The sequence below is a fragment of the Berghia stephanieae genome, chromosome 1 (genome assembly GCF_034508935.2).
Source record: "Berghia stephanieae isolate SIO BIC M18660-M18661 chromosome 1, UCSD_Bste_1.3, whole genome shotgun sequence".
Classification (NCBI taxonomy): Eukaryota; Metazoa; Mollusca; class Gastropoda; order Nudibranchia; family Aeolidiidae; genus Berghia; species Berghia stephanieae.
The window spans coordinates 87,504,713-87,525,671 of record NC_088360.1 but is presented as its reverse complement, the minus strand read 5'-3'; the positions used below and the strand labels follow the sequence as shown (position 1 = coordinate 87,525,671).

General features: G+C 36.1%; 1 protein-coding gene across 4 annotated transcripts in view; it reads left to right on the top strand.

Annotated features, from left to right (window-relative positions):
- The first annotated feature begins 1,058 nt into the window (after window positions 1-1,058).
- LOC144960446 (CB1 cannabinoid receptor-interacting protein 1-like) overlaps window positions 1,059-20,959 on the top strand; it is a 24,886-nt gene continuing 4,985 nt past the window's right edge. The window contains exons 1-4 of one of the 4 annotated variants that reach the window (XM_078893553.1): window positions 4,216-4,279; window positions 6,011-6,116; window positions 17,402-17,976; window positions 18,907-19,060. In XM_078893553.1, coding sequence (XP_078749679.1) covers window positions 17,804-17,976; window positions 18,907-19,060 — 327 coding nt within the window. In that variant the 5' untranslated portion in view covers window positions 4,216-4,279; window positions 6,011-6,116; window positions 17,402-17,803. Of the gene's footprint in view, window positions 1,204-4,076; window positions 4,280-6,010; window positions 6,117-16,356; window positions 16,541-17,401; window positions 17,977-18,906; window positions 19,061-20,959 lie in introns of those variants that run through there. The other 3 variants (XM_078893563.1, XM_078893535.1, XM_078893544.1) reach the window with 3 other exon arrangements.

The window sequence follows — 20,959 nt, the reverse complement described above, 5'->3', positions numbered from 1 at the left end:
GTGCGTCGGATTTTTGTGTGTGTATGTGTGTGTGTGTGTTTTGTTTTTTGTTATTGTTGTTGTTGTTGTTGTTTGGTTGGTTCTTTGTTTTTGTTTATGTTATTGTTGTTTTATTCTTATTTTTTCTGTATTGGCTTATCCGTGATTATATGCATAGCATTTTGGAAAATATTATCATTTCTGTTTTTGAACCCAAGGAGTTTTACTTTCCGTCAGTAGTGGTCTCTAAGTCAGAGCCACGATTTAAAGAACCAGACTTAACTTCTCGTGTAGCAGGATCAATTAGTTGCTATCTTTTGGATAGGGCGCAGTCTATCGCAAATTATTTTCCGCCAGACCTAATACTTACAGCTACCCGTTCACTTATATAGGTAGAAGACCTCAACCGGCCCCTTCACACATGAGTTTTGTACTTTACCATTATGATTAATTGGGATCCGCTTTTACTTTCCTCACTAAACCAACATTTTATGAATACACTAGTAAGTGGCTCAATTCTTGCAGAGGTAAGTGTGTAATTTAATTTAGGGTATTGTATATTTGGTGACAAAATCCGTATCGCGTTAACTCGTAATGTTTATGCCAGAATTTAACTGTCGTCAGTTGACATGGTGATATTATCATTATGATCCAACCTGCCTATATGGAAATATAAAGCAAAATAGGTATTGTTTTGTATGTAATTGTATTGAAGGGAAGAATTAACCATAAGGACCTGGCATATTAAATTAGATTGTGATTCCTTATTGATGTATCCCATTCACAGTTACGGAACAATTTTTGTAGTCAGCATATTTATCAAATTTATTTAGGACATCTGATGGTCATTATACATTAGATACATCACAATAATAGTCTAGAGGAAACTTTCATAACCCTTTCATAACGTCCGCCAAAAATGTTTTAACGGAATCGGAATGAGATATATATGCGGAGTGTTATCATGATTAGTGCCGGTCTGTAGACATTGAGCATTTTTAATAAAATGTGATATTGTATGAGGTAATCATAGGATCCATAATTCGTTACAATGGTTTTCCATACGTGACTCGCGGTTTGGCCTTGACACAGCACAGACTGAATGTGTCAGTTCACGGCAGCAAACGTACACGCCGATTGCTACGTCTGTTTTGTTTTATCATAAGACTGATGTCTATAAACGATATTAGGTGCCCTTTTATGCCCCCATCACAGTTATAAAAGGTAAATGCCGTTTTAAAAATATGTTTTCAGTTATCTAGTGACCCACTTTCATTCTTTCAATCATTCATTCATGAATTCATGTTTTCTTTCTTTTCGGTAGGTAGTAAAAGTATGGTGCTCCGTTTGAGCACAATATTTGTTACTGGGTACATGTATGTGTATAGTGCACTGTCCACTAAAGCGCTTTACAAGGGATCCCTCTCTAGCCACAGAAACACTTAACAATTTGAACTGATGTAATAGTAATAAATATATATATATATATATATATATATATATGCTCCTGGCAACCTTTCTTCCATTGATTCCAACTCTGAAAAAAAGAGAAAAGAAATATTTGTCCTATTACTATTAACTCATCACTATTATACTCCTTTTAAAAAAATAATATTTTGAGCCATGTGGCCCCTGGTGCCTGAATTTATCCCGGTTTCTGTAACGTTAATCGCCCTCATAGCGATTGTCTGTTTAACACTCAAACACTCTACCATTCAGCGATGGGCCCTTAGCCTTCACACCAGCAGTCGTCTTCTGAAATGTTTGTCTGAATTGACTGAGAGTTCCAAAAAGGACTTTCTGGAAATGCATAAAGAGGAAACAAATGCGCGTATCGCTAGTGATGCGCTGGACAGGGAAAATTCGGACAAAATTAGATAGATGCATCAACCCCATGAGTGCAACTGCGCATCCTGATTGCCTTGTGAACATCGCTGATGGAAAAGTAAGCCCTCAATCTGTCAATGTAGAATCAGCATCGGTACCACGGACATGAAAGAATTTGAGAAAACATGGCCCAATGGATTCTATAAAGCACTTTTTACCAAGGTGACAACAATGGCAGCCGGGAAAAAATCTATTCAAAGTGACCGTGGTCCAATATACGACACAAGTTTGATTTATTCTCGCGCTATGGAATTAATGGCTTGTCGAGATTTTGACATGGAGTCTCTCTTTAAATATGAACTGGCACCATTGCCGACATCTTTATTCAGTGACAATGGAGACATGCGTACTGCTACTACAAAAGCTGCTCTGAAAATAAATCTGCAAGAAACTGTCTCTGCTCGTGGGGGACAACATCCTGAGATCGTGATCTTAGATGGATGCGCACTTCTTTATTGTGTAAACTGGCCATCCAAAGGAACCATCCAAGACTATGTCAATAGTTTTTGGACACTCTTATTGCCGAAAATGGACAGAAGTGACGTGCACCTTGTCTTTGACAGATACCATGATTTCAGCATCAAAAGTGCTACTCGACAAAGTCGCAGCATAAAAGTTCGAACGGTACACCACCTTACATTACACACTCCGCTGCCTGCTCAAGCCTCAATTCTTGCCTGCACTGAGAACAAAAAGCAATTGATTAGCATACTCTGTACGGAATTAATGTCCAGGGCTGTAGCTCAACCACGTGAAAGGCGTCTCGTTATCACAGGACACGAAAATGCTCCTCTCCAAATTAAAAAATGGAAAAGTCTCCACAAGGACAGACTTGGAGACGACACACGAGGAAGCGGATGTCATTATGGTGCAACAAGCAATGCATGCTGCTTCATTGACCAAGGTTGTTAAGGTGGTTAGTGACGATACGGATGTCTTTGTACTGTTAGTTCATTTCTACCACAAGCTTGACTTGGACTCCAGCCACTGCTCGATGATGATGAAAGCTACAAGTGGGGACCGTGGACTTGTTGACATTGGGAAAACGGTCTCGAGAAATCAAGAAATTGCGCCTTATCTTCTTGCAGCACATGCGCTATCTGGCTGTGATACTGTGGCTAAACCGTATGGTATAGGGAAAAACACAGTCATCAAAATTCTTCATAAGGGACACAGACTGGACAACCTTGGTCTTCGAAAAACGCCCCCAGATTTACAACCAACAGATTTTGGATGGATGAAGTTAGCAGCAACCAAATCACTTGTTCCAACCACAGTGCCAAGCAACACACAGAGTGTAACGCCCGAGTTGTTAGAGACTATTCAATGCGGATGTTCTTCTGAACAACCTTGTGGATAATCAATCAACATGTGGCTGTGTTGCCGCGCAGCTTCCATGCACAATATTTTGTAAATGCCATGATCGTGAGTGCTGTCAAAATCGCCTTTATCAAGCTGCTTCCGTGTTTTTGTGTGATCTGACACCTTTTCCACAAAAAATGTCAATTTTGATTATCCCAATTATACTTTCACCGCTGTAGGAAATTTAAATACCAACAAATAGCATAAATAACATAAATTCTGTATTGGTCTTGTCAAGGCCTTCCATTTGATACCAAACACGGCTATATTTGGGTCATTTTACGAGACCATCTTGGCAGTGACCTTGACCTTTTGGATAGTTAAATTGCTAATAACTTGTCAACTATTCGGCCAATTTTAAAAATAGAAGTATTTTTTTAATTAATTTGACTAAATCTTTCATTCTGTATAATATAAAATGATTTTTGAGGATTTTTAAAAATGACCTTTTCGTGACCTTTGTGACGTAATTTCTCAAAATGCTCAATGTCCTCAGGGCAGCACTATTCAGACATTTAATCTTGAGATGTTCAACTTTGATAATATGCAAAAAAAAATTTGGCGGACGCTTTTTTTGGGTTATGGTTAAAATCTTGATTTGGCAACCAGACTATAAATATGAATATCGTGTTTAAAATTATGCCGATTTAAGTGAGAATTTTCATAAGGGTATAAAGGATTTATGTGTGGTTTGGTGAAGAAAAGAGGGGTGAGAGAGAGAGAGAGAGAGAGAGAGAGAGAGAGAGAGAGAGAGAGAGAGAGAGAGAGAGAGAGAGAGAGGGCCGAGAACTCTTTCTTAGAAATGCTGTTTCGTTCGATAGACTTAATTTTGCGGGGTGGCTTATATCGATTGCATGGAATTGCTTGTCTGGGGCAGACGTGGAGTTGACACAATCCACGTTACGTATAATTTCAACAACGGCTTCGGATACCCAAGTGTTTGTGAGGTGAAAAGATAAAATGTACGCCGTTGTTCAGAACCCAGTTGATGAGACAAAAAATTCAACGTAACGAAGTGTACCGTTGGATAGTTTAAATATCCGATCTCTGGGTAAGTTTGCCAGATGATTAACGAGTTACATGGGTAGTATGCGTTTTACGTCACACTCCTGTTAGTTTTCATTATCTTTATTTTTTTTATAGCCAGATAAATTAACAGTTCTCACTACATGGACTGTATAACCCCCCCCCCCCCCACCACCCCCACCCACACATTAGCAAGTGTGATTGCTTTGCAAGTCGATCAGCATTTTTGGGTGAATTCAATACAATATTGAACTTTTGTGCTGTCAGCTGGTCGGGTTATATTACATGATCATTCAAATTGTTATGACAATACCTATATGACAATAGATAGAGCTAACCATATGATGACGCCGTCAAAACAATTCTCATATAATATCGAAATAAATCAGTATATAATCGCACAACTGAAAATCGATAATCGTGATATTGTTACTTCTTGAACTTATAGCCTGACTTTCTCCCCAAAAAATTACGTAATAATAATATACAAAGCATAATTTATTTACATAATGCCCAATCTTAAACTTCCTTGCAGTTTCCACCCCGCTCGTTGAATGATAAAAGTGTTAGATCATCCTAATCTGCTAATTGAGTAAAAGAAAATCAATGACCACGCATGCATAGTCAACAGCTCGCCTTACCTTGGTTCTTAATACATAATTATAAGTGTTTGATGATTAATTGTTAGAATGAAACGTACAGTGATTAAGCTTCGACAAAATGCCCTTCAGTGTTAAGAAAAGCGGGCGTATGCGCACTTAACTGCGAATTAATATGAAAATATTTAGCACTTAGAGTATGAATTTGATAGGAAAATCCGTTTCATGAAAAGCGGGCACTTGGGTTGAGTAGACATTCAACCGACGGGCACTCTCGTGGAAACCACTGCATTTATTTTCATTCGAAAAGAGATCCCCGAATTCATACACTACACAAAAATCGAGAATGTCCCCAAATGTCTCCATAACCAGTTGCATTCTGATTACCTTGGATCGGAATTGGAGCTTGTTTTGAGGACATTGTCCCATTCCTCGACCAACATCATATAAAGACCACCAATAACCTGCGTTTCTGAACTATTTCCTGCGTCTTTCCGAAAACGGACCAAAGGCGTATCGCAAGGGATCGGCGTCAGTGGACACGGGTTGCTTCGCGTTTAGTAGTTAGGTATAGAACAGTAGAGTTGCTGCCCCAAACGTAAACAAAGGTCGAGAAGCACATGGCAAACCACATGTTCCTGTCTTGACAGCTCACGTTCCAATGTAAATAATAGAAAGAAAATAACCTTTAAAATTTGGCTGTTAGGTGGCAAAAGAAACACATATTCATAAATACTCGATCATGCATCAAATAATGTCTAGATATGGATATTTTATGGAACAAAAGGTAAAATTTATCAAAAGTTACAGTCTATCTATTTTTAGACCAGAGCAAATTATTGCGCTGGTGTGAACAAAACGAGAATTATTCGGAGCCTGATTTTCAGAATAATTTAGTCTTATATTATTATTTCTGCAACTGTTAGATTTTATGTAAACATATTTTCAATACTGAAAGTGTATTGCCTACAACTCAAACTACAAAATTGGGAGACCTATATTGTGCGTAAATTATTCCGGTCCCTAACGGAAATCACTAGCAACTTGTTATTGTTTACGTTTGGGGCAGCAACTTTACTGTTCTATAGGAAAATGATGGTGTCCTATTTTTTTTTCTCCAAAGACTGGCGACTTTTATTTGGTTCGATTCTGTTTAGGTGGACACGAGGCGTAATACTACGATATCTAACTCACCCCTAGAGCTGCACGGTGAGCGTACAGTCTGGTGACTTGATTGGTAAAGCGAGATCCTCGAAATTTGTTGTGAGTATTTTACCTAATTGAAATGTTTGTTGTTTTCCGAGGAGATTCCAAAACTGACACGACACTTTGCCAATTGAGCACATGTGATCTTGTGACCTTGCTCGTAAAATTGATATTATGTCGAAGTGACGTGGATAAAATAATGTAGATTATTAGATTAAAAATTTTAATTTAAGTTAAAATGGTCAGAAATGTGAATCTTTTTTCTTCTTCCTTTTTTGTGCTTAATGAAATTATCTTTATTATACCCAATACACAACTATAGCAAGTTTCATGTTTTTCACTATGACTATGAATTCAATTTTCAGCGCCATCATCACTCCGATATAATACCGTTTTAAGACGATGAGTCACAGAAAGACACAAGGGGGGGGGGGGGGGGGGGGCAGCGTGACTCAGCGGTGTGGTCTTTGCTTCGTGCCCGAAAGGTACCGAGTTCGAATACCCGTGCGTTGTGTGGTCCTGAGCAAGTCACCTCGTCCTAGCTGACACGTATTTCTGGCATGGGCCATTTCTTTGGCTTCCTCCTACGACAGTCCTCCTTTCCTTTATCCTGCTCTATGGTCTGTCTCCTAGTTAACTTCGACCTACCCCTCTTTCGAATTCCGGATGGCTTCCGCCTCATGACATCTTTTGGGAACCTACTGTCCTTCATACGTGCAACGTGGCCAAACCATCTCGGTCTCCTTTCCCGTGTTATGTCCGTCATATCGATCGCTTCCGTTCTTTTCATTATTTCTGCGTTTCTGATTTTATCTTTCCAAATTACATTTATCATCTTGCTCAACAGCTCCTGTGAAACGCATTTAATTCATGTGTGTTCTCTTTGTACATCTGATAAGTTTGACTTCCGAATAACAGGACATGGACTAATTATGGCTCTATTGTAAATCTTCATTTTTGTTTTTGTGGTGATGTTATTCAACCGAAAAAGATGTAATATTTTTCCAAAGGCTAAATTTGCTTTTCTTTTCCTATTCTTGTTCTAATCTCTTCAAGCTACCGATGTTGCAGATTTTACAATCTAAGTATGTGAAAGACTCCCTTTTCATGATGTTTCATTTTCAAGTTTGAGCTCTACATTTTCTCCTGGGGTACACATAATTTCGCACTTTTCGGTGTAGAATAACAGCCCTACCGTTCGTGTTTGTTCATGTAAATCATTACCGCACTTCTGCATTTGTGTTCGCCTGATGTAGCCAGCATCGCAATGTCGTCGGCAAAATCAAGGTCATAAATATAGCGGTATCCTATTGGAATTTCATAGTTTCCCCACCCTGATGAGCGGTCAATCAGGACGGAGAATACAAAAGAGGACACTATACAAACCTTGATTCACCCCAGTCTTCATGTTGAAATTCTGAGTTGTTTTCTGGCCTGTCTTGATATTGCAATTTGTATTTTCATATAGTGCCATAATTACCTTCATGAGTTTTTGGGGGATTCCGCTGGCCGCAAGGATTTTCCACATCGCACTTCGCCAACGCTGCGAACGCTTTCTGAAAATCGATGGAAGGATTCGCCAGAGTCCTTGACTGGGAGGGAAACAGTCAAATGCATCGTTATTGTCTTGGGAGATGCTTTTTTTCCTTTTAAATCTTCTCTCTGTTATGTATTATTATATTTGTTATTTTGAATGTATAATGTAAGCATTTGAGTGTATTCCTCTTTGTTGGATTTTGTACTTGTGTCAGGATGAAACTTATAGGTGATCTCAAACTAAGTATTGATAGTATGCTCTTGGAATCTACATGTGATTCCTATTTGTTCCCAATTCCCCTCTGTCTTACTTTTCTTGGGTACTTTAATTTTATTCTAGAATTTGACTCTCATTTTCTTCCTTTTTACTGGCGCTGATATAACCTAAATGTGTTGCAAGCGCCGTAAAACTCTTAAAAACAAAAACATCTCCTCGAATAAATTGAACGGCAAATGGTCGTCATGTATAAAGAGAAAATACTAAGTATTTTGTGAAAGTACAATTTGTTTTGTGTTGTTCCCTTATATAAGAGTCACATTTACTCACTTTATCTTTCTCTCCAAACAAAATTCGTTTCTTTCATTTGACCAGAATATTTTTAAACTTGCAAATTGTCGCGTAAGTTTGTCCAAAATTTTGACAAGTTGAGGGTCATCGTACTTCGCCGATATCAAAGTTACGAACCAGAATAAAAACTTTTGGACAAACGGAAGATATCTATCTATTTTCGTTCGAATCTGAAGTCAAAACAAAATTATTCTTGTCAAAAAAGAAAAAAAATTGTGATTTGTCATTGCACACCAGGGTAGGGGCGGCTTCTCTCATTATTATTTGATTGTAAGACTGCATAACCTAAAAATGTTTTTAATCGACGTGTTTTTATGTGTAAATAGGTGCAGGTTGGTTTTAATCATACAACAGTCGTCCTAATCTCGGGTTCGTCCGAAAAGAGCCTGGATAGTTATCATATTATGGATGATGAGGAGAGGTACTTGCTGTGTCTTCTATCCCCTCTTGTCTGTTTTCCAATTGCTTTCTGTCTTTGTCTTGGAATGAGATTGCTTGGTTTTGTCCTGACCTTGGTCGGAGTCCTTGGCTGAGAGGGAAACAGTCGAATGTATAGTTATAGTTTTGGGAGATGATATTTTTTTCCTTGTAAATCATCTCTCTGTTATGCATTGTATTATGTTTAGTTTACACATTATATGATATGATTGGTAAACATTTGAGTGTATTCCTCTTAGTTGGAACCTGTGCTTGGGTCTGGATGAGACTTTTAGGTGATCTCAAACTAAGTTCTTTGACGGTATGCTCTTGGAATCTACATCTGTTCCCTATTTGAACCAATTCCCCTTTGTCTTACCCTTTCATTTGTGCTTAAATTGTAATTCTAGAACTTTTTACGGTCCCATTTTCTTCCTTTTTACTGGCGCTGATATGACCTTAATGTATTGCAAGCGCCGTAAAACCCTTAAAAACAAAAAACAAACAAGGATAGAGTTGATGACTTTCTGTTCTTGGGGAAAGGCGTCCTTGTGAAAATTACTCCGCTCGACTCAACTCAGGGGGTTGTGCATGAGTAACCGACCTAGCTGTGGTTGTGGACTGGTAGATATTATAGGAACAAGAGTGCGTCCAATTATAGCGCCCTTAGGTACATGCGGCATAGGTACTGTATATAATTGAATGAACGGAGCATTGCCTATCACAAAGCTCTAGTGCCCATGTAAATTGCACTATATAACTGCGGATGTTTGCTATTTTTACATTTACTAAACCAATACGCATGTCGAGCTCAGCAGCCCACTAAAGAAGGGTGATTACCTCGATCTCTCTCTCTCTCTCTCTCTCTCTCTTCGTCGATTTCCATGTTAACCGCATTTTGATTACGCCCAATCAATTCGATTCGTCAACGCGCATGCTGAGTACGGTTCATTGCTAAATTCAGCGCTATTTTAGACGACAGGCAGATTCTGTCGAAAGCTTTTTTTCGCAAAGAAATCAATAAACCCATTTTATGGCTTGAATAAAACCGCTTAATAAATGTATCGGGCGGGTTCTGGAATCTCTCACACAGTCTGATGCAATGTTAATGTCTTATTGAACTCCTAAAAGCCCCAAATGTGAGCATAGTCGCCATCTATTTTACTCATCGCTATGTCAAAGAAATATTTATGGCAGATTAATAGTTCACTGGTTAATATCAACCATTTACTATTACTGGGGGAAACAGACGAGGTTGCCTCTTTTTATCGATATGTAATAATCATGCTCAATAGCCCCAATTGTGGGTAGAAAGCGGTATAGTCAAGAAGCCAATCCTGGCCGGCAAAATTATCTATATTAATAACAAAAAGAGCAAATCCGCATGTCTTTGTGTGTGTGTGTGTGTGTGTGTGTGTGTGTGTGTGTGTGTGTGTGTGTTTGTGGCTGATAAAGCAGAGGAAGCTGCAGGGAAAGGAGATTTTAAGACCCTCTACGCTACCGCCAGATTGTTGAGCGGTCGAAAAAAACAACCCAAATAGACCTGTCAGAGACAAAGGTGGGTAACTAATCGCATCAATAGAAGAGCAACTCAAACGCTGGAAAGAATACTTTCATGAAGTGCTCAACAGACCAACCCCAATACTAAGATCAGACCTGAATATCAATACATGTGAAATCACAAAAACGGAGATCCGTAGGGCAGTCTGAAAAATGGAAAAGCTGCTGGCACAGATAACATCCCTGCTGAAGCCTTGAAAGAGGATGGAAACATAATCATGGATCAACTCCACTTGTTCAACATGATCTGGACAAATGAGGAAATACCTTCTGATTGGAAGAAAGGACTGCTAGTAAAATTACCCAAACAATGCGACCTGTCCCAATGTGGCAAGTGGAGAGGAATCACCTTGTTGTTCATAACAAGCAGGTGCTCACAAGAATCATGCTTGGCAGGATGAAAGTTACTCTGGACAAAGCACTACGAGAGGAGCAGGCAGGCGTAAGAAAAGAACGGTCATGCGCAGACCAAATTGCTACGTCTTCGTAGTTATCTTAATTTTTTCCTCGTTGGAAACGTGTATTTATTATGCGCTATTGGTGGTTCAATGGTGCTGTCTCTTGTACTATAACAAAGTCAAACGGTATTGATCGTGGTCAGTGGATAGCTGGGCGACAATGATCGCAAACGCATGGAAAGTGATTCTCGGAAAGTGATTGAAATGACTGACTTTCCACTTTAACAGACAATATAAAAGCTTTTAATGTCACCCATGATAAAATCGTCTGCCACAATTTACACGGCTTAATTAAATGTATACTCTACACATTAAGATAATTAAATTACCGAAGGAATTACTTTTGCAACCTTGAAAGCTGTCTCAAAACGTTTGTACACACGGCTTCAAGAGTTTAAACACCACCTCTTCGAACCTCATGAACCTATTTCTTACCTTTTCCCCCTATGTGTTAGACATGAATATTGGCAAAAAAGATTGCCTACCCTCACCCAAACATTTATGTGGGGGAAGAAAAAAAACCGCTCCCAAAATTACGTCATATTCGAGTTTAAGTTTCGAAATTGAATCAACCTTTTAACCAAACGATGAAAAATATATTAAAATATTTTACTGATTTATTGTTATTATGTTTAAAATCAGGTCTGATTACCGAACGCAATTATGGGGTTGTTTGATTTTTTTTTTTTGAAAAACGTTGTCGCAATGGGCAATATTTTGCCTTGGTTTGAGGTATTTCCATGACAACACTCAGACTTGTAATTAAGTCCATATTTCGTTGGTTTAAAGCGATTTAAAAAAAAAAATTGACATACGTGTGAAAAACATATTAAGGAACAAAACCTTCTCATTTGGCAGAGTCATATGCTTCAACATCGTAATGTGACATATTTATGTAAACTCTTTCTGGCCAATACGTTATCATATTATTTTCTAGAAAAAACACGCTCTCTTGTAAACAACCAATTTGTCATACTTCTGCCACTTTAAAATATGTCTCAACTGACGATAAAAACAAGTTTGCATCGTTATGACAATTCCTTGTCGAAGATGTTAACACAATACCATCTCGTACCTTTATTTTATTTTTATTTTTATTTTTTTTACCACCAACCATTCGTTCCAGTTTTCTTGCATATTTAATCATTTAATTTGATTTAGGGAATACACGAAACCAACGTAGCCCAAAAAGTTTACAATAATCTGTCTTACGTTTTAAAAAGAATACAAATTGCAGCTTAACATTTCTTCGTATTCATTTTAATTTGGATTCAAGCTTCAAGTGGTATATTTTGATCAGCGAAAATAAGACAAATTAGAACAATTACAAAAATGCATCAAATTTAAGACTAACAACAAATCTCACGATGTTAAACATTAACATTTTTGCAAACGAGAAATACATAATATCTAAGACATCCTATCTTACGACGAAGAGTACAAGAAATCGACAAGTTAGGAATTCTAGTTAGGACAATATAATTTTAGGTAACGTTGTCAATTTAATGATTTAAAAAGAATTGACGATTTCTGGAGGCTTCTTATGACAAGAATAGCCACGGAATTATTTAATCATTGACTGTCTATCATTCATCCTCTACTTTACATGTAACTCATCGTCGCTTAATAGTGTTATATTGGGGTGAACTAGGTACTGGAAATTGAATACATATATAGCCATAAATATGAGTTAACTTCTATTTAATGTGGTGATTAATTGATACTATATCTTGCATTGTAAAATACTAAAAGTTCGTATTTCTAATAAATTTAATTCTAAATTCACGTTTAGGGGTCCGAACCATTCTGACATAATACAATTTTGAAACGACGGGTCACATACTTTAGCTCGACAAGAAGATTGGTGTTATAAAAGATAGAGTAACTTTCCAAGCAAGAAATAACATTCATATAATTGAACAGGACGGACAGATCATTTCAAATAAAATTAATAAATAAATCAATTGCCTGGCTGGATCAATGCCTCATAATAATATGTAACATGCAATTAAGCAAATTACCAGCGCTGGCTATTGAAAGAAAGACAAATAATTGCAAGTAACTTAAACAAACATTATGCGTATTATGGCAATTAAACTTTAAAACAAAAACATAGAATTTGATTTTTGAAAATATGATATTCTCTCTGACTGACAAAAAGATGATAAACGAAAATAAACAAAGAAAACAAAATGATCTGGTACGTTTAACGCATTTCGTCTATCAATAGGAGGCTGCCCAGACAAGTAAAATTATAACGTTATGGCCTTCATATCAAAACAAAGAGCAAACAATTTATGGTTCGCCGCGCGTTGGTTTGAAAGTATTTCCAAAACAGTGAGGAGCCCATACACATTTATCAGACCTGAAAATAGGTACAGGTCGGTTAAACTCATCGTCAACAAAAACAAATTGACAATAAATCTACAAGAGGTTGGGACACGATTTTGATCTGAAACATGAAATGGCGATTTAATTAATGATTTCGACAAAATCACGGCCTTTCCCTTTCGAGTCCCCTGTCAATTATGATTCGCAAAGGCTAATATAAGGTTTCTATTGAAAGTAGTTAGAATAAAGCTCTCCCAGGGACACGGGGAAATTAAACATAATAAGTAATGCATTTTGAGCTTCAAGCCCTGGAACTGGACTCGTTTTCTAATTAAATGCCATTATCTAATTGCAATACATATCTACTGAGCAGTAAAGTTAGGTGCCCCAAACGTAAACAAAGGTCGAGAAGCACGTGGCAAACCACATGTTCCTGTCTTGACAGCTCACGTTCCAATGTAAATAATAGAAAAAAATAACCTTTAAAATTTGGCTGTTAGGTGGCAAAAGAAACACATATTCATAAATACTCGATCATGCATCAAATAATGTCTAGATATGGATATTTTATGGAACAAAAGGTAAAATTTTCTAAAATTTATCAAAAGTTACAGTCTATCTATTTTTAGACCAGAGCAAATTATTGCGCTGGTATGAACAAAACGAGAATTATTCGGAGCCTGATTTTCATAATAATTTAGTCTTATATTATTATTTCTGCAACTGTTAGATTTTATGTAAATATATTTTCAATACTGAAAGTGTATTGCCTACAACTCAAACTACAAAATTGGGAGACCTATATTGTGCGTAAATTATTCCGGTCCCTAACGGAAGTCACTAGCAACTTGTTATTGTTTACGTTTGGGGCAGCAAACTTTACTCTTCTACATACGGAAATGATTTCTTAAACATGATATGTGACTTCTTTTTCCGGGTTAAATTCACCATAATTATGGGCAGCTTACCATACAAAACGCTTATTTATTTATTTATTTACTTATTTATTTACCAGTCGCCTCAAAATGTTTTTACGTCGGGATGATTTATAGCTAAAAATTTTATTTTTAGCCAAAAATATAAAACGGTTAGTTAAAGTTACTTGCTTTACTGCCGAGGGTGACTAAAATGTATTAACTTGCAAAAAACGAAAATTTTGTATGTCTAAATATTTTAACTTTAAATTCTTTTTTTTTTTATTTATTTTTTTTTGGGGGGGGGGGGGGGGGGGGGGGGGGGGGCGCATTTATCTCATTCCGACACGATGGGCCACTTTTTTTCCATTCAAGTAAGCAGGGGCGTGGCTATATTGGTTGATTTGGTGCCTGGCACCGCTCCATCTTTTAATAATGGATTACAGCATTTTAAAAAAAAAAAACTGAAAAATAGTATATACCGCCTCTTACTTATTTGAGTAAGTCTTTTCATAATTTTTTTTTCTTTCTTTTGAGTTTACAAATATATCATGTTTTAAGTAATTTTCTTATGATTCTGGCACCACCTTATAGATAGAATGCGCTTGGCCAAGGAGTTCACAACATTGCCATCCGGAAGTATAACGGACCAACACACAAACTCTGTGTAACCATGAACTTTTATAGTCTGGTTAATACAGTTTAGTGAGAACAACTCACAAACGCGGATGGCAAAAGCAATAACAAAGGCCTGAGTGACGTCATCTGCATACTATCTATACTGTAAGCATGCCACGCCACTGGAAGTAAGAGTTATCACATTGTTTTATTAAATTCTTTGTTTAAAAAAAAAAAAAATTATGCTTACCAAAAATTCTATAATGATAATTGGTGAATTATATGTTAGTACGCAGGCATTGTGATCTCATTTAAAAAATGGTTCTAATAAAGCATTTTGTTGTAGCTCATATTTTGACATTTCAAAAAATCAACGGGCTAATAGAAAAAAAAATCAAAAATACCTGGCACATTTTTGTTAAGGACACTTCCGTCTAGCATTTTCACCTAACTTCTAATTTGAATGCAAATGAAAGAGAAATGTCTAGGGTTTTACCTCGTACAAGAATACTGAAGTGATATGCAAATCTAAAAGCTGTATAATGAGTCTTTCACGCGATGGCTTTTATCTTAAACTAGGGATTCTTCAAATTCAAATTACTAGTGTCTAAAACAACACACAATTCCCCAATCCCCACAAAAATAAATAAATAAATAAATATTTAAATAAAATTATCTCTAGAGTCCGAGAAGTCAATACGAAGCAAACTATAAAAATAGAAAAAAAGAAAGACCTTTAAAAATTTGAAATTAATTTTGGTTTTATGTAATCCACTTAAATCGACGTTGCTTCATTAGGTCCAAGTAAATATATGTATGTACTTTTTACAGAGTAGGGCTGAAATCATGAGAGAATGAATGCAACATTGATGTGACCTACCCGGGGCAATATGTAGGACAATGTGATTCCGACTAACTTGCTTAGAATTATATTAAACATTACTAGAAGGACGAAAGCTGAAAATGTAAAATAAAGAAGAAAAAAATTAATTACAAAACACAATCAAAGCAAAAAACAAACAAACAAAAAGAAATTTGAGCATTTATATAATATCCCTTAAACGTGCTCAGATCGCTTTACAAGCGATATCTATTTATTTTATTTTATTTACATCTTTTCTGGCTCACCGTGTAAAATTGTCATGTTATTCAAGTTGTATGTGACAAACACCTGGCTAAAAACAAGCTTCATCGTGCTGGATGAGGCCAAAATATATTTTTCTAGTTTGCCAGGAAAAATTTACCTCCTATAACGCTGATAGATAAGATGGATCCTAACTATTGTTAATTCTGAGGCGTGTTTGGTCTCCAGGTGACAACATGTTCACAGGTCGGAGGTCATGCTTAAGCTATCTTGAAGAAACAATTTTCTGGCCAAAAAGAAGAAAAAATATCGTTTAAGACAACAATGTAACGCCGTCATGAATACAATGCCCACTTTTATAACTCTATCTTAGGTTGTATAACATAATGTGCTGTGATGTGTAATTATGACCATAAAAGACCTTTCCTGGATAACAACTCCGGCAAACTGTTTAAATTGGCCAGTTTATATTTCAAGAAAATAGAATACAGTTTTACATACTGTTTTGTGTACAAAAGTTGCTTCAACTATAGTTTTTTTAGGCTCTCTGCTTCAACCAAGGGTATAAAACTGTTTATTGAAAAACAAGCAAAAACATAACTAAAGAAACAAACAAATATGCAGTACACCACCTACACAAATAGGTCAAAATTATAACATTGAATAAATAAATTTTGTCGGTGATTCTGCAATCGAATGAAAATGCATGGAAGAATCAATTCAGTTTACAACACATACGCTTCCCACAATAAGGGCTTTTCATTCAGGGATTAATCCTCTCAATGAATATATTTGCACAATATAGAATGTGTTTTGGTGTCTCGTGGTCTCCAAGCCATCACGTAGGCCTATAACACAACGATAACATTACTTTGGAGACGATGTTCGTTTTAACTCGTACTTACTTCATTCAGCGATGTTTCTTACGATCACAAATGCTCTGACGTGATGCCATGCTTTTAAAAAAATGTAGCTAATTAGCAAGCCAAGGCCAAGTAAGTTGTTTTTCCTCCTCAAAACAATAGCAATAAGTTAGTTGCGCTGTGTCATTTTTGTCTAGTCTAAACATATTCATTGCTGTAGGCAACTCGCCGGTTTAAGGTTGTTATGCGTTAGATTATCGTCCCTTCCAAAGGATGGCAAGCTACTGTTACCGTCCGTCTCGCCCTACAGAAACTGGGATAAACTCCGTCTCCATTGACCTTATTCCTCTGAAGGCTTAATAACAGTATCTTTGCCCCATATAAACACCTAAGCTAATTTATATCCGGTTTGGTCAATTTTAAATAAGTTTCGCATTCCTGTAACGTTTATCTATGACGATTTTACATCGATTTATAACCATGCCAAGCGCGGCCTAGCAAATCAATGCCTGAGACAAATGGGACGCTAGGTATGTGTTAGTACACTTAAGGTATCACCAATAAGCTTTTTGGCGATCACATTATTTTTCGGACAAAAATAACACAAAGAAGACAACCAACTTTTCCTATTGAAATAGGACGAGGAACGTTGTCACTAAATAAATCCACTTCAAATTAAAACATCGCTTAACCATTAAAGTATTTTGAAGCTTTTTGATGCATTTGTGGCTTGGATATCCGGGTATAAATCATTTTAAGACTTACGTAAGTCGAGATCTGAATGTTTGTATTTCGTACCTGGTAATCTCCATCCTCGTTTGTAGGTACATTAAAAATTACATGACATAATTAATTTAGCAAAATACTGCTTGTGGACTTAGGTAAAGTGTCCGTTAACCTTTGAGGATATAAATCAGAAAGGTATGCTCAGTTGATACCACTTTTACACATTAATAACCATATTTTTTTTCTTTTTTTTTTTTTTTTTTTCAGATGACCGGTCTTAGTTGTAGCTGAGCGGCTGCTGTGTGATGACTGTTATGTGAAAAAAATGTAACACATAAGGAATGACATCAACTAGCCTCATTATATCCATGATTATGTGTTAATAAATACCCTTATATGCTTTGTAATTCGAGAGGATGTGTTGAATCTTAAGTTTGCTGTGATATCCAAACCAACCATTTTATAAGCACCCACGAATTTCACAGAGGTGATAGCTGAAAACTTTTCTTTAGCCAGTTCACTACCTTACTCTGGAAAGACACGTATTTTTAAATTTGGCCAGAAAACTCCTCCTTCAAATATCGATCGATTTAATGACCTTCAATTGGAAAAAAACAAAACCTCAAACCTCGGACTTCGCGAAGTTAATTTTTTAAAAAGCAAAAAACAATGGATGGAAAACTGAAATTCAAGCTACAGATTTCTATGCGACGGGCGGATGATGACAGTCCGGTGTTTCAGAAACAGGATGGAGAGCGTTTTGATAAACCAATTACGGTCAAACTGAACGTGGGAACAAAGTACAACGTGTTGTTTACTACGAGGCCTGCCATGGATATCAAGTAAGTCATTGTTTATTTTCTTCTGTGTGTGGGTGTATGTGTTTCCGAGTGTGTGTGTGTGTGTGTGTGTGTGTGTGTGTGTGTGTGTTCACTTTCCATAGCCAAAACGTTGGCACGAAGTAAAAGTCCTTCTTTTCCTTTAAAAAAGGAAGAAAAAAAATGGGTAAATTAAGATTTTAAAAAAGAAAAATAATTTTTAAAAGCAATCAAGGTAATTGCCTTTATTTCTGGTTTTTTAAATTTTGATTATTGATGGATCTGAATCGTTCATTTATCCCTGTAGCTCTACCACTATATCTCACTACCTCCCGTACATCTCCTTCATTTGCTTTTTCAAGATTAGAGCAGCGACTGTTTTGTTGAGCAAGTAAAAAAAAAACATTTAAAAAAGATTTTGGCCTGAAAACTTACCTTTCATATTAGATAGATTAAGGTGACTCCCAATTTGTCAAATGGCATCTTAATCTACATATATTATATGAAGTATACTGGATAATGAAAATGTTACTGTTGTTTTCTTTACCCCATTCTCGCATCTCTTATCCGTCCTTAGTGATTCATTCATCGTGTTTTGTTGATAACGGGGAAACTCGAAACGTCCACATGATCTAAATTCGATTAATAATTAAAGCTTCATTTCCTAATGTTATGATATGCGTTTTAAGATATCTGGCCAAAACCTAATTAATATTGTTTTTCGCATACGACATAACAGCCGATGTTCTAATCTTGTAAAAGGAAATGAAAGAGGTGTATGGAGTTAATTTGAAATTTCAGATTCAAGACTTTTTGACATGTTGGAAATCATCTTAGTCTATCGAAGTATAAAATAAAACTTTCTGACAAAATTAAAAAAAAAAAAACCCGTTTTCTCAGTCTAAAAGCAATACTTTTATCGTATCATCAAGAACGACCTCTGTATTCCTTTAGGAAAGTTGTACTAAAGGGGGAAGAGGTCGCACTGGAGCTTCAAAAGAGAGAAAAGCCCGAGGAGAAAGTGTTCGTGTATCACGCTGATTGGTCTACTGAGAACGAGGAGGTTACCAAGAGCAATGTCAGGACTGCCCTTCCATTCCTTATTGAGGTAATACAAAGAATTGCACAATAATGATAACCAGATTACCGTACTCATATTATCTTTTTTTTAATTATTATTTTGGCCAGATTCACACAATAATGAAAACCATTTTGCCGTATTCGTATTAACATATACTTTATCGATTAAGTTTACGATTACTTCCAACTTGCCAAATTGTTGACAAGTATGGATTTATTTTAATCGATCGATTCAAAAAGTAAAAGTTTTCATTGACAAAATGTTAAAATGTGCTTTATCAGAGTACGGAAGAAATGTACTCAATATACTCAATTATTTCTCTTGTTACCCTTATCTATTCAAAACCTAGAGGCAAAATGTTTCGTGTTGCTATTGGTCAGGGACACCTTGTAAAGCGCTTTTAGCACATCATTTAGTGGATATTGCACTAGCTATATAAAAGCTCACATTAAAAAAAGTCAAATCAATTAGATTTATCTAGATTGCCCTTGTTTAAAAGACGGAATCAAGTCTATCTACTTGTGTGTTCTTTTAAAGAAAAAAAATGCACAAACTAAAACTTCCACCAATCCGTAATGGGATGTAGAATGGTCTATCTCAAAATGTAGATCAATCTATGCTATTTAAATATTTAGATATAATTTTAACAGGTTGATAGACGCTGCATATACCTTGAATTTGACAGATTCCATAGATTTTCATTGAAAAAAAAAAAGAAGTAAATATCATTAATCCCAAAACGTATTATATTTTAACAATTTGCTCTCAAAGGATTCCGAGGGTCTTCTATAGACACTTACTCCACCTTTCCTCTTTATGCCAATCTATAATATACAGATCGACGTGTACTTATTTTTAGGCCTGATTACCCAAATTATTATGGTCTCATTGTTGTAATGGAAATCCTCTCAAACCAACGCAAAATATTCTCTATTACAACAATTTTAAAACGGGTCCATGATTACGTCCGGTTTTCAGACCTGCAAATATTATGTTCACGTCGATACATATCGATGCAGACAAAATGATAATTATTAATGTCTGGTTTATTTTCAAGGCCCATTGTCATTTTCCGAAATTTGTTTTGGATATGTTTCTGTAACAGAATTGAGACAAAAATGGATAAATAAAATGACATGATGACGCCGTTACCTTGGAGACCATTTGCAATATCTTTCTCCGCCGTGCGGGAAAAATGGTCATGAATTAATGACTCGCACGTGTAGCCCTTATTTTATAATTTGAGGTTTTCACATTCTTAGTGAGAGGAGTTTTAATCTGGTATATAGCGCACTTTAAAAACAAAGTTTGAAAGGTTTAGTGCTATTGCCATGTAAAGTCAGGAAAAAAATTATTTTAAAATTTCATAAAAACAAAACAAAATGACCCTCCCCCCTTAAAAGAAAAAACAAAAAAAAAAAACAAAAAACAAACGCCCTACCCAATGGAGAAACTATTTATTTATTTTATCTATTTTATTTTTATCATTTATTTATTTATCTATTTATTCATTTATTTATTTTATTTTATTTTATTCTTTTTAATTTTTTATTCTATCTACTTTTTAAAAATTTATTTATTTTCTTTATTTTTGCTAATCTGAATATTTTATCTATCAAAAAATAGATCTGTTCCATTTCCCCAAGCAGAATAATTCTCCATCAAAGCTTTCTTGATTTTTTAATATCAAATATTGATGGGAAATACTTCCCAAAAGAGCTGAGTAATATATACTTGTATTACTGCCAAGCGAACCTGGCGCCATTTCCTTATCTACCCACCAGACATATCGGACTTGCTTTATCGTAGAAACCAGGGCGAAAATTGACAAATAGCCAGAGAGCCGGTCTCAGACTGGGATCGATGTCATTGATATGCATTGGATTTTTTCTTCCTTCATAGTAAGGAAATCGAACATCACGCGCC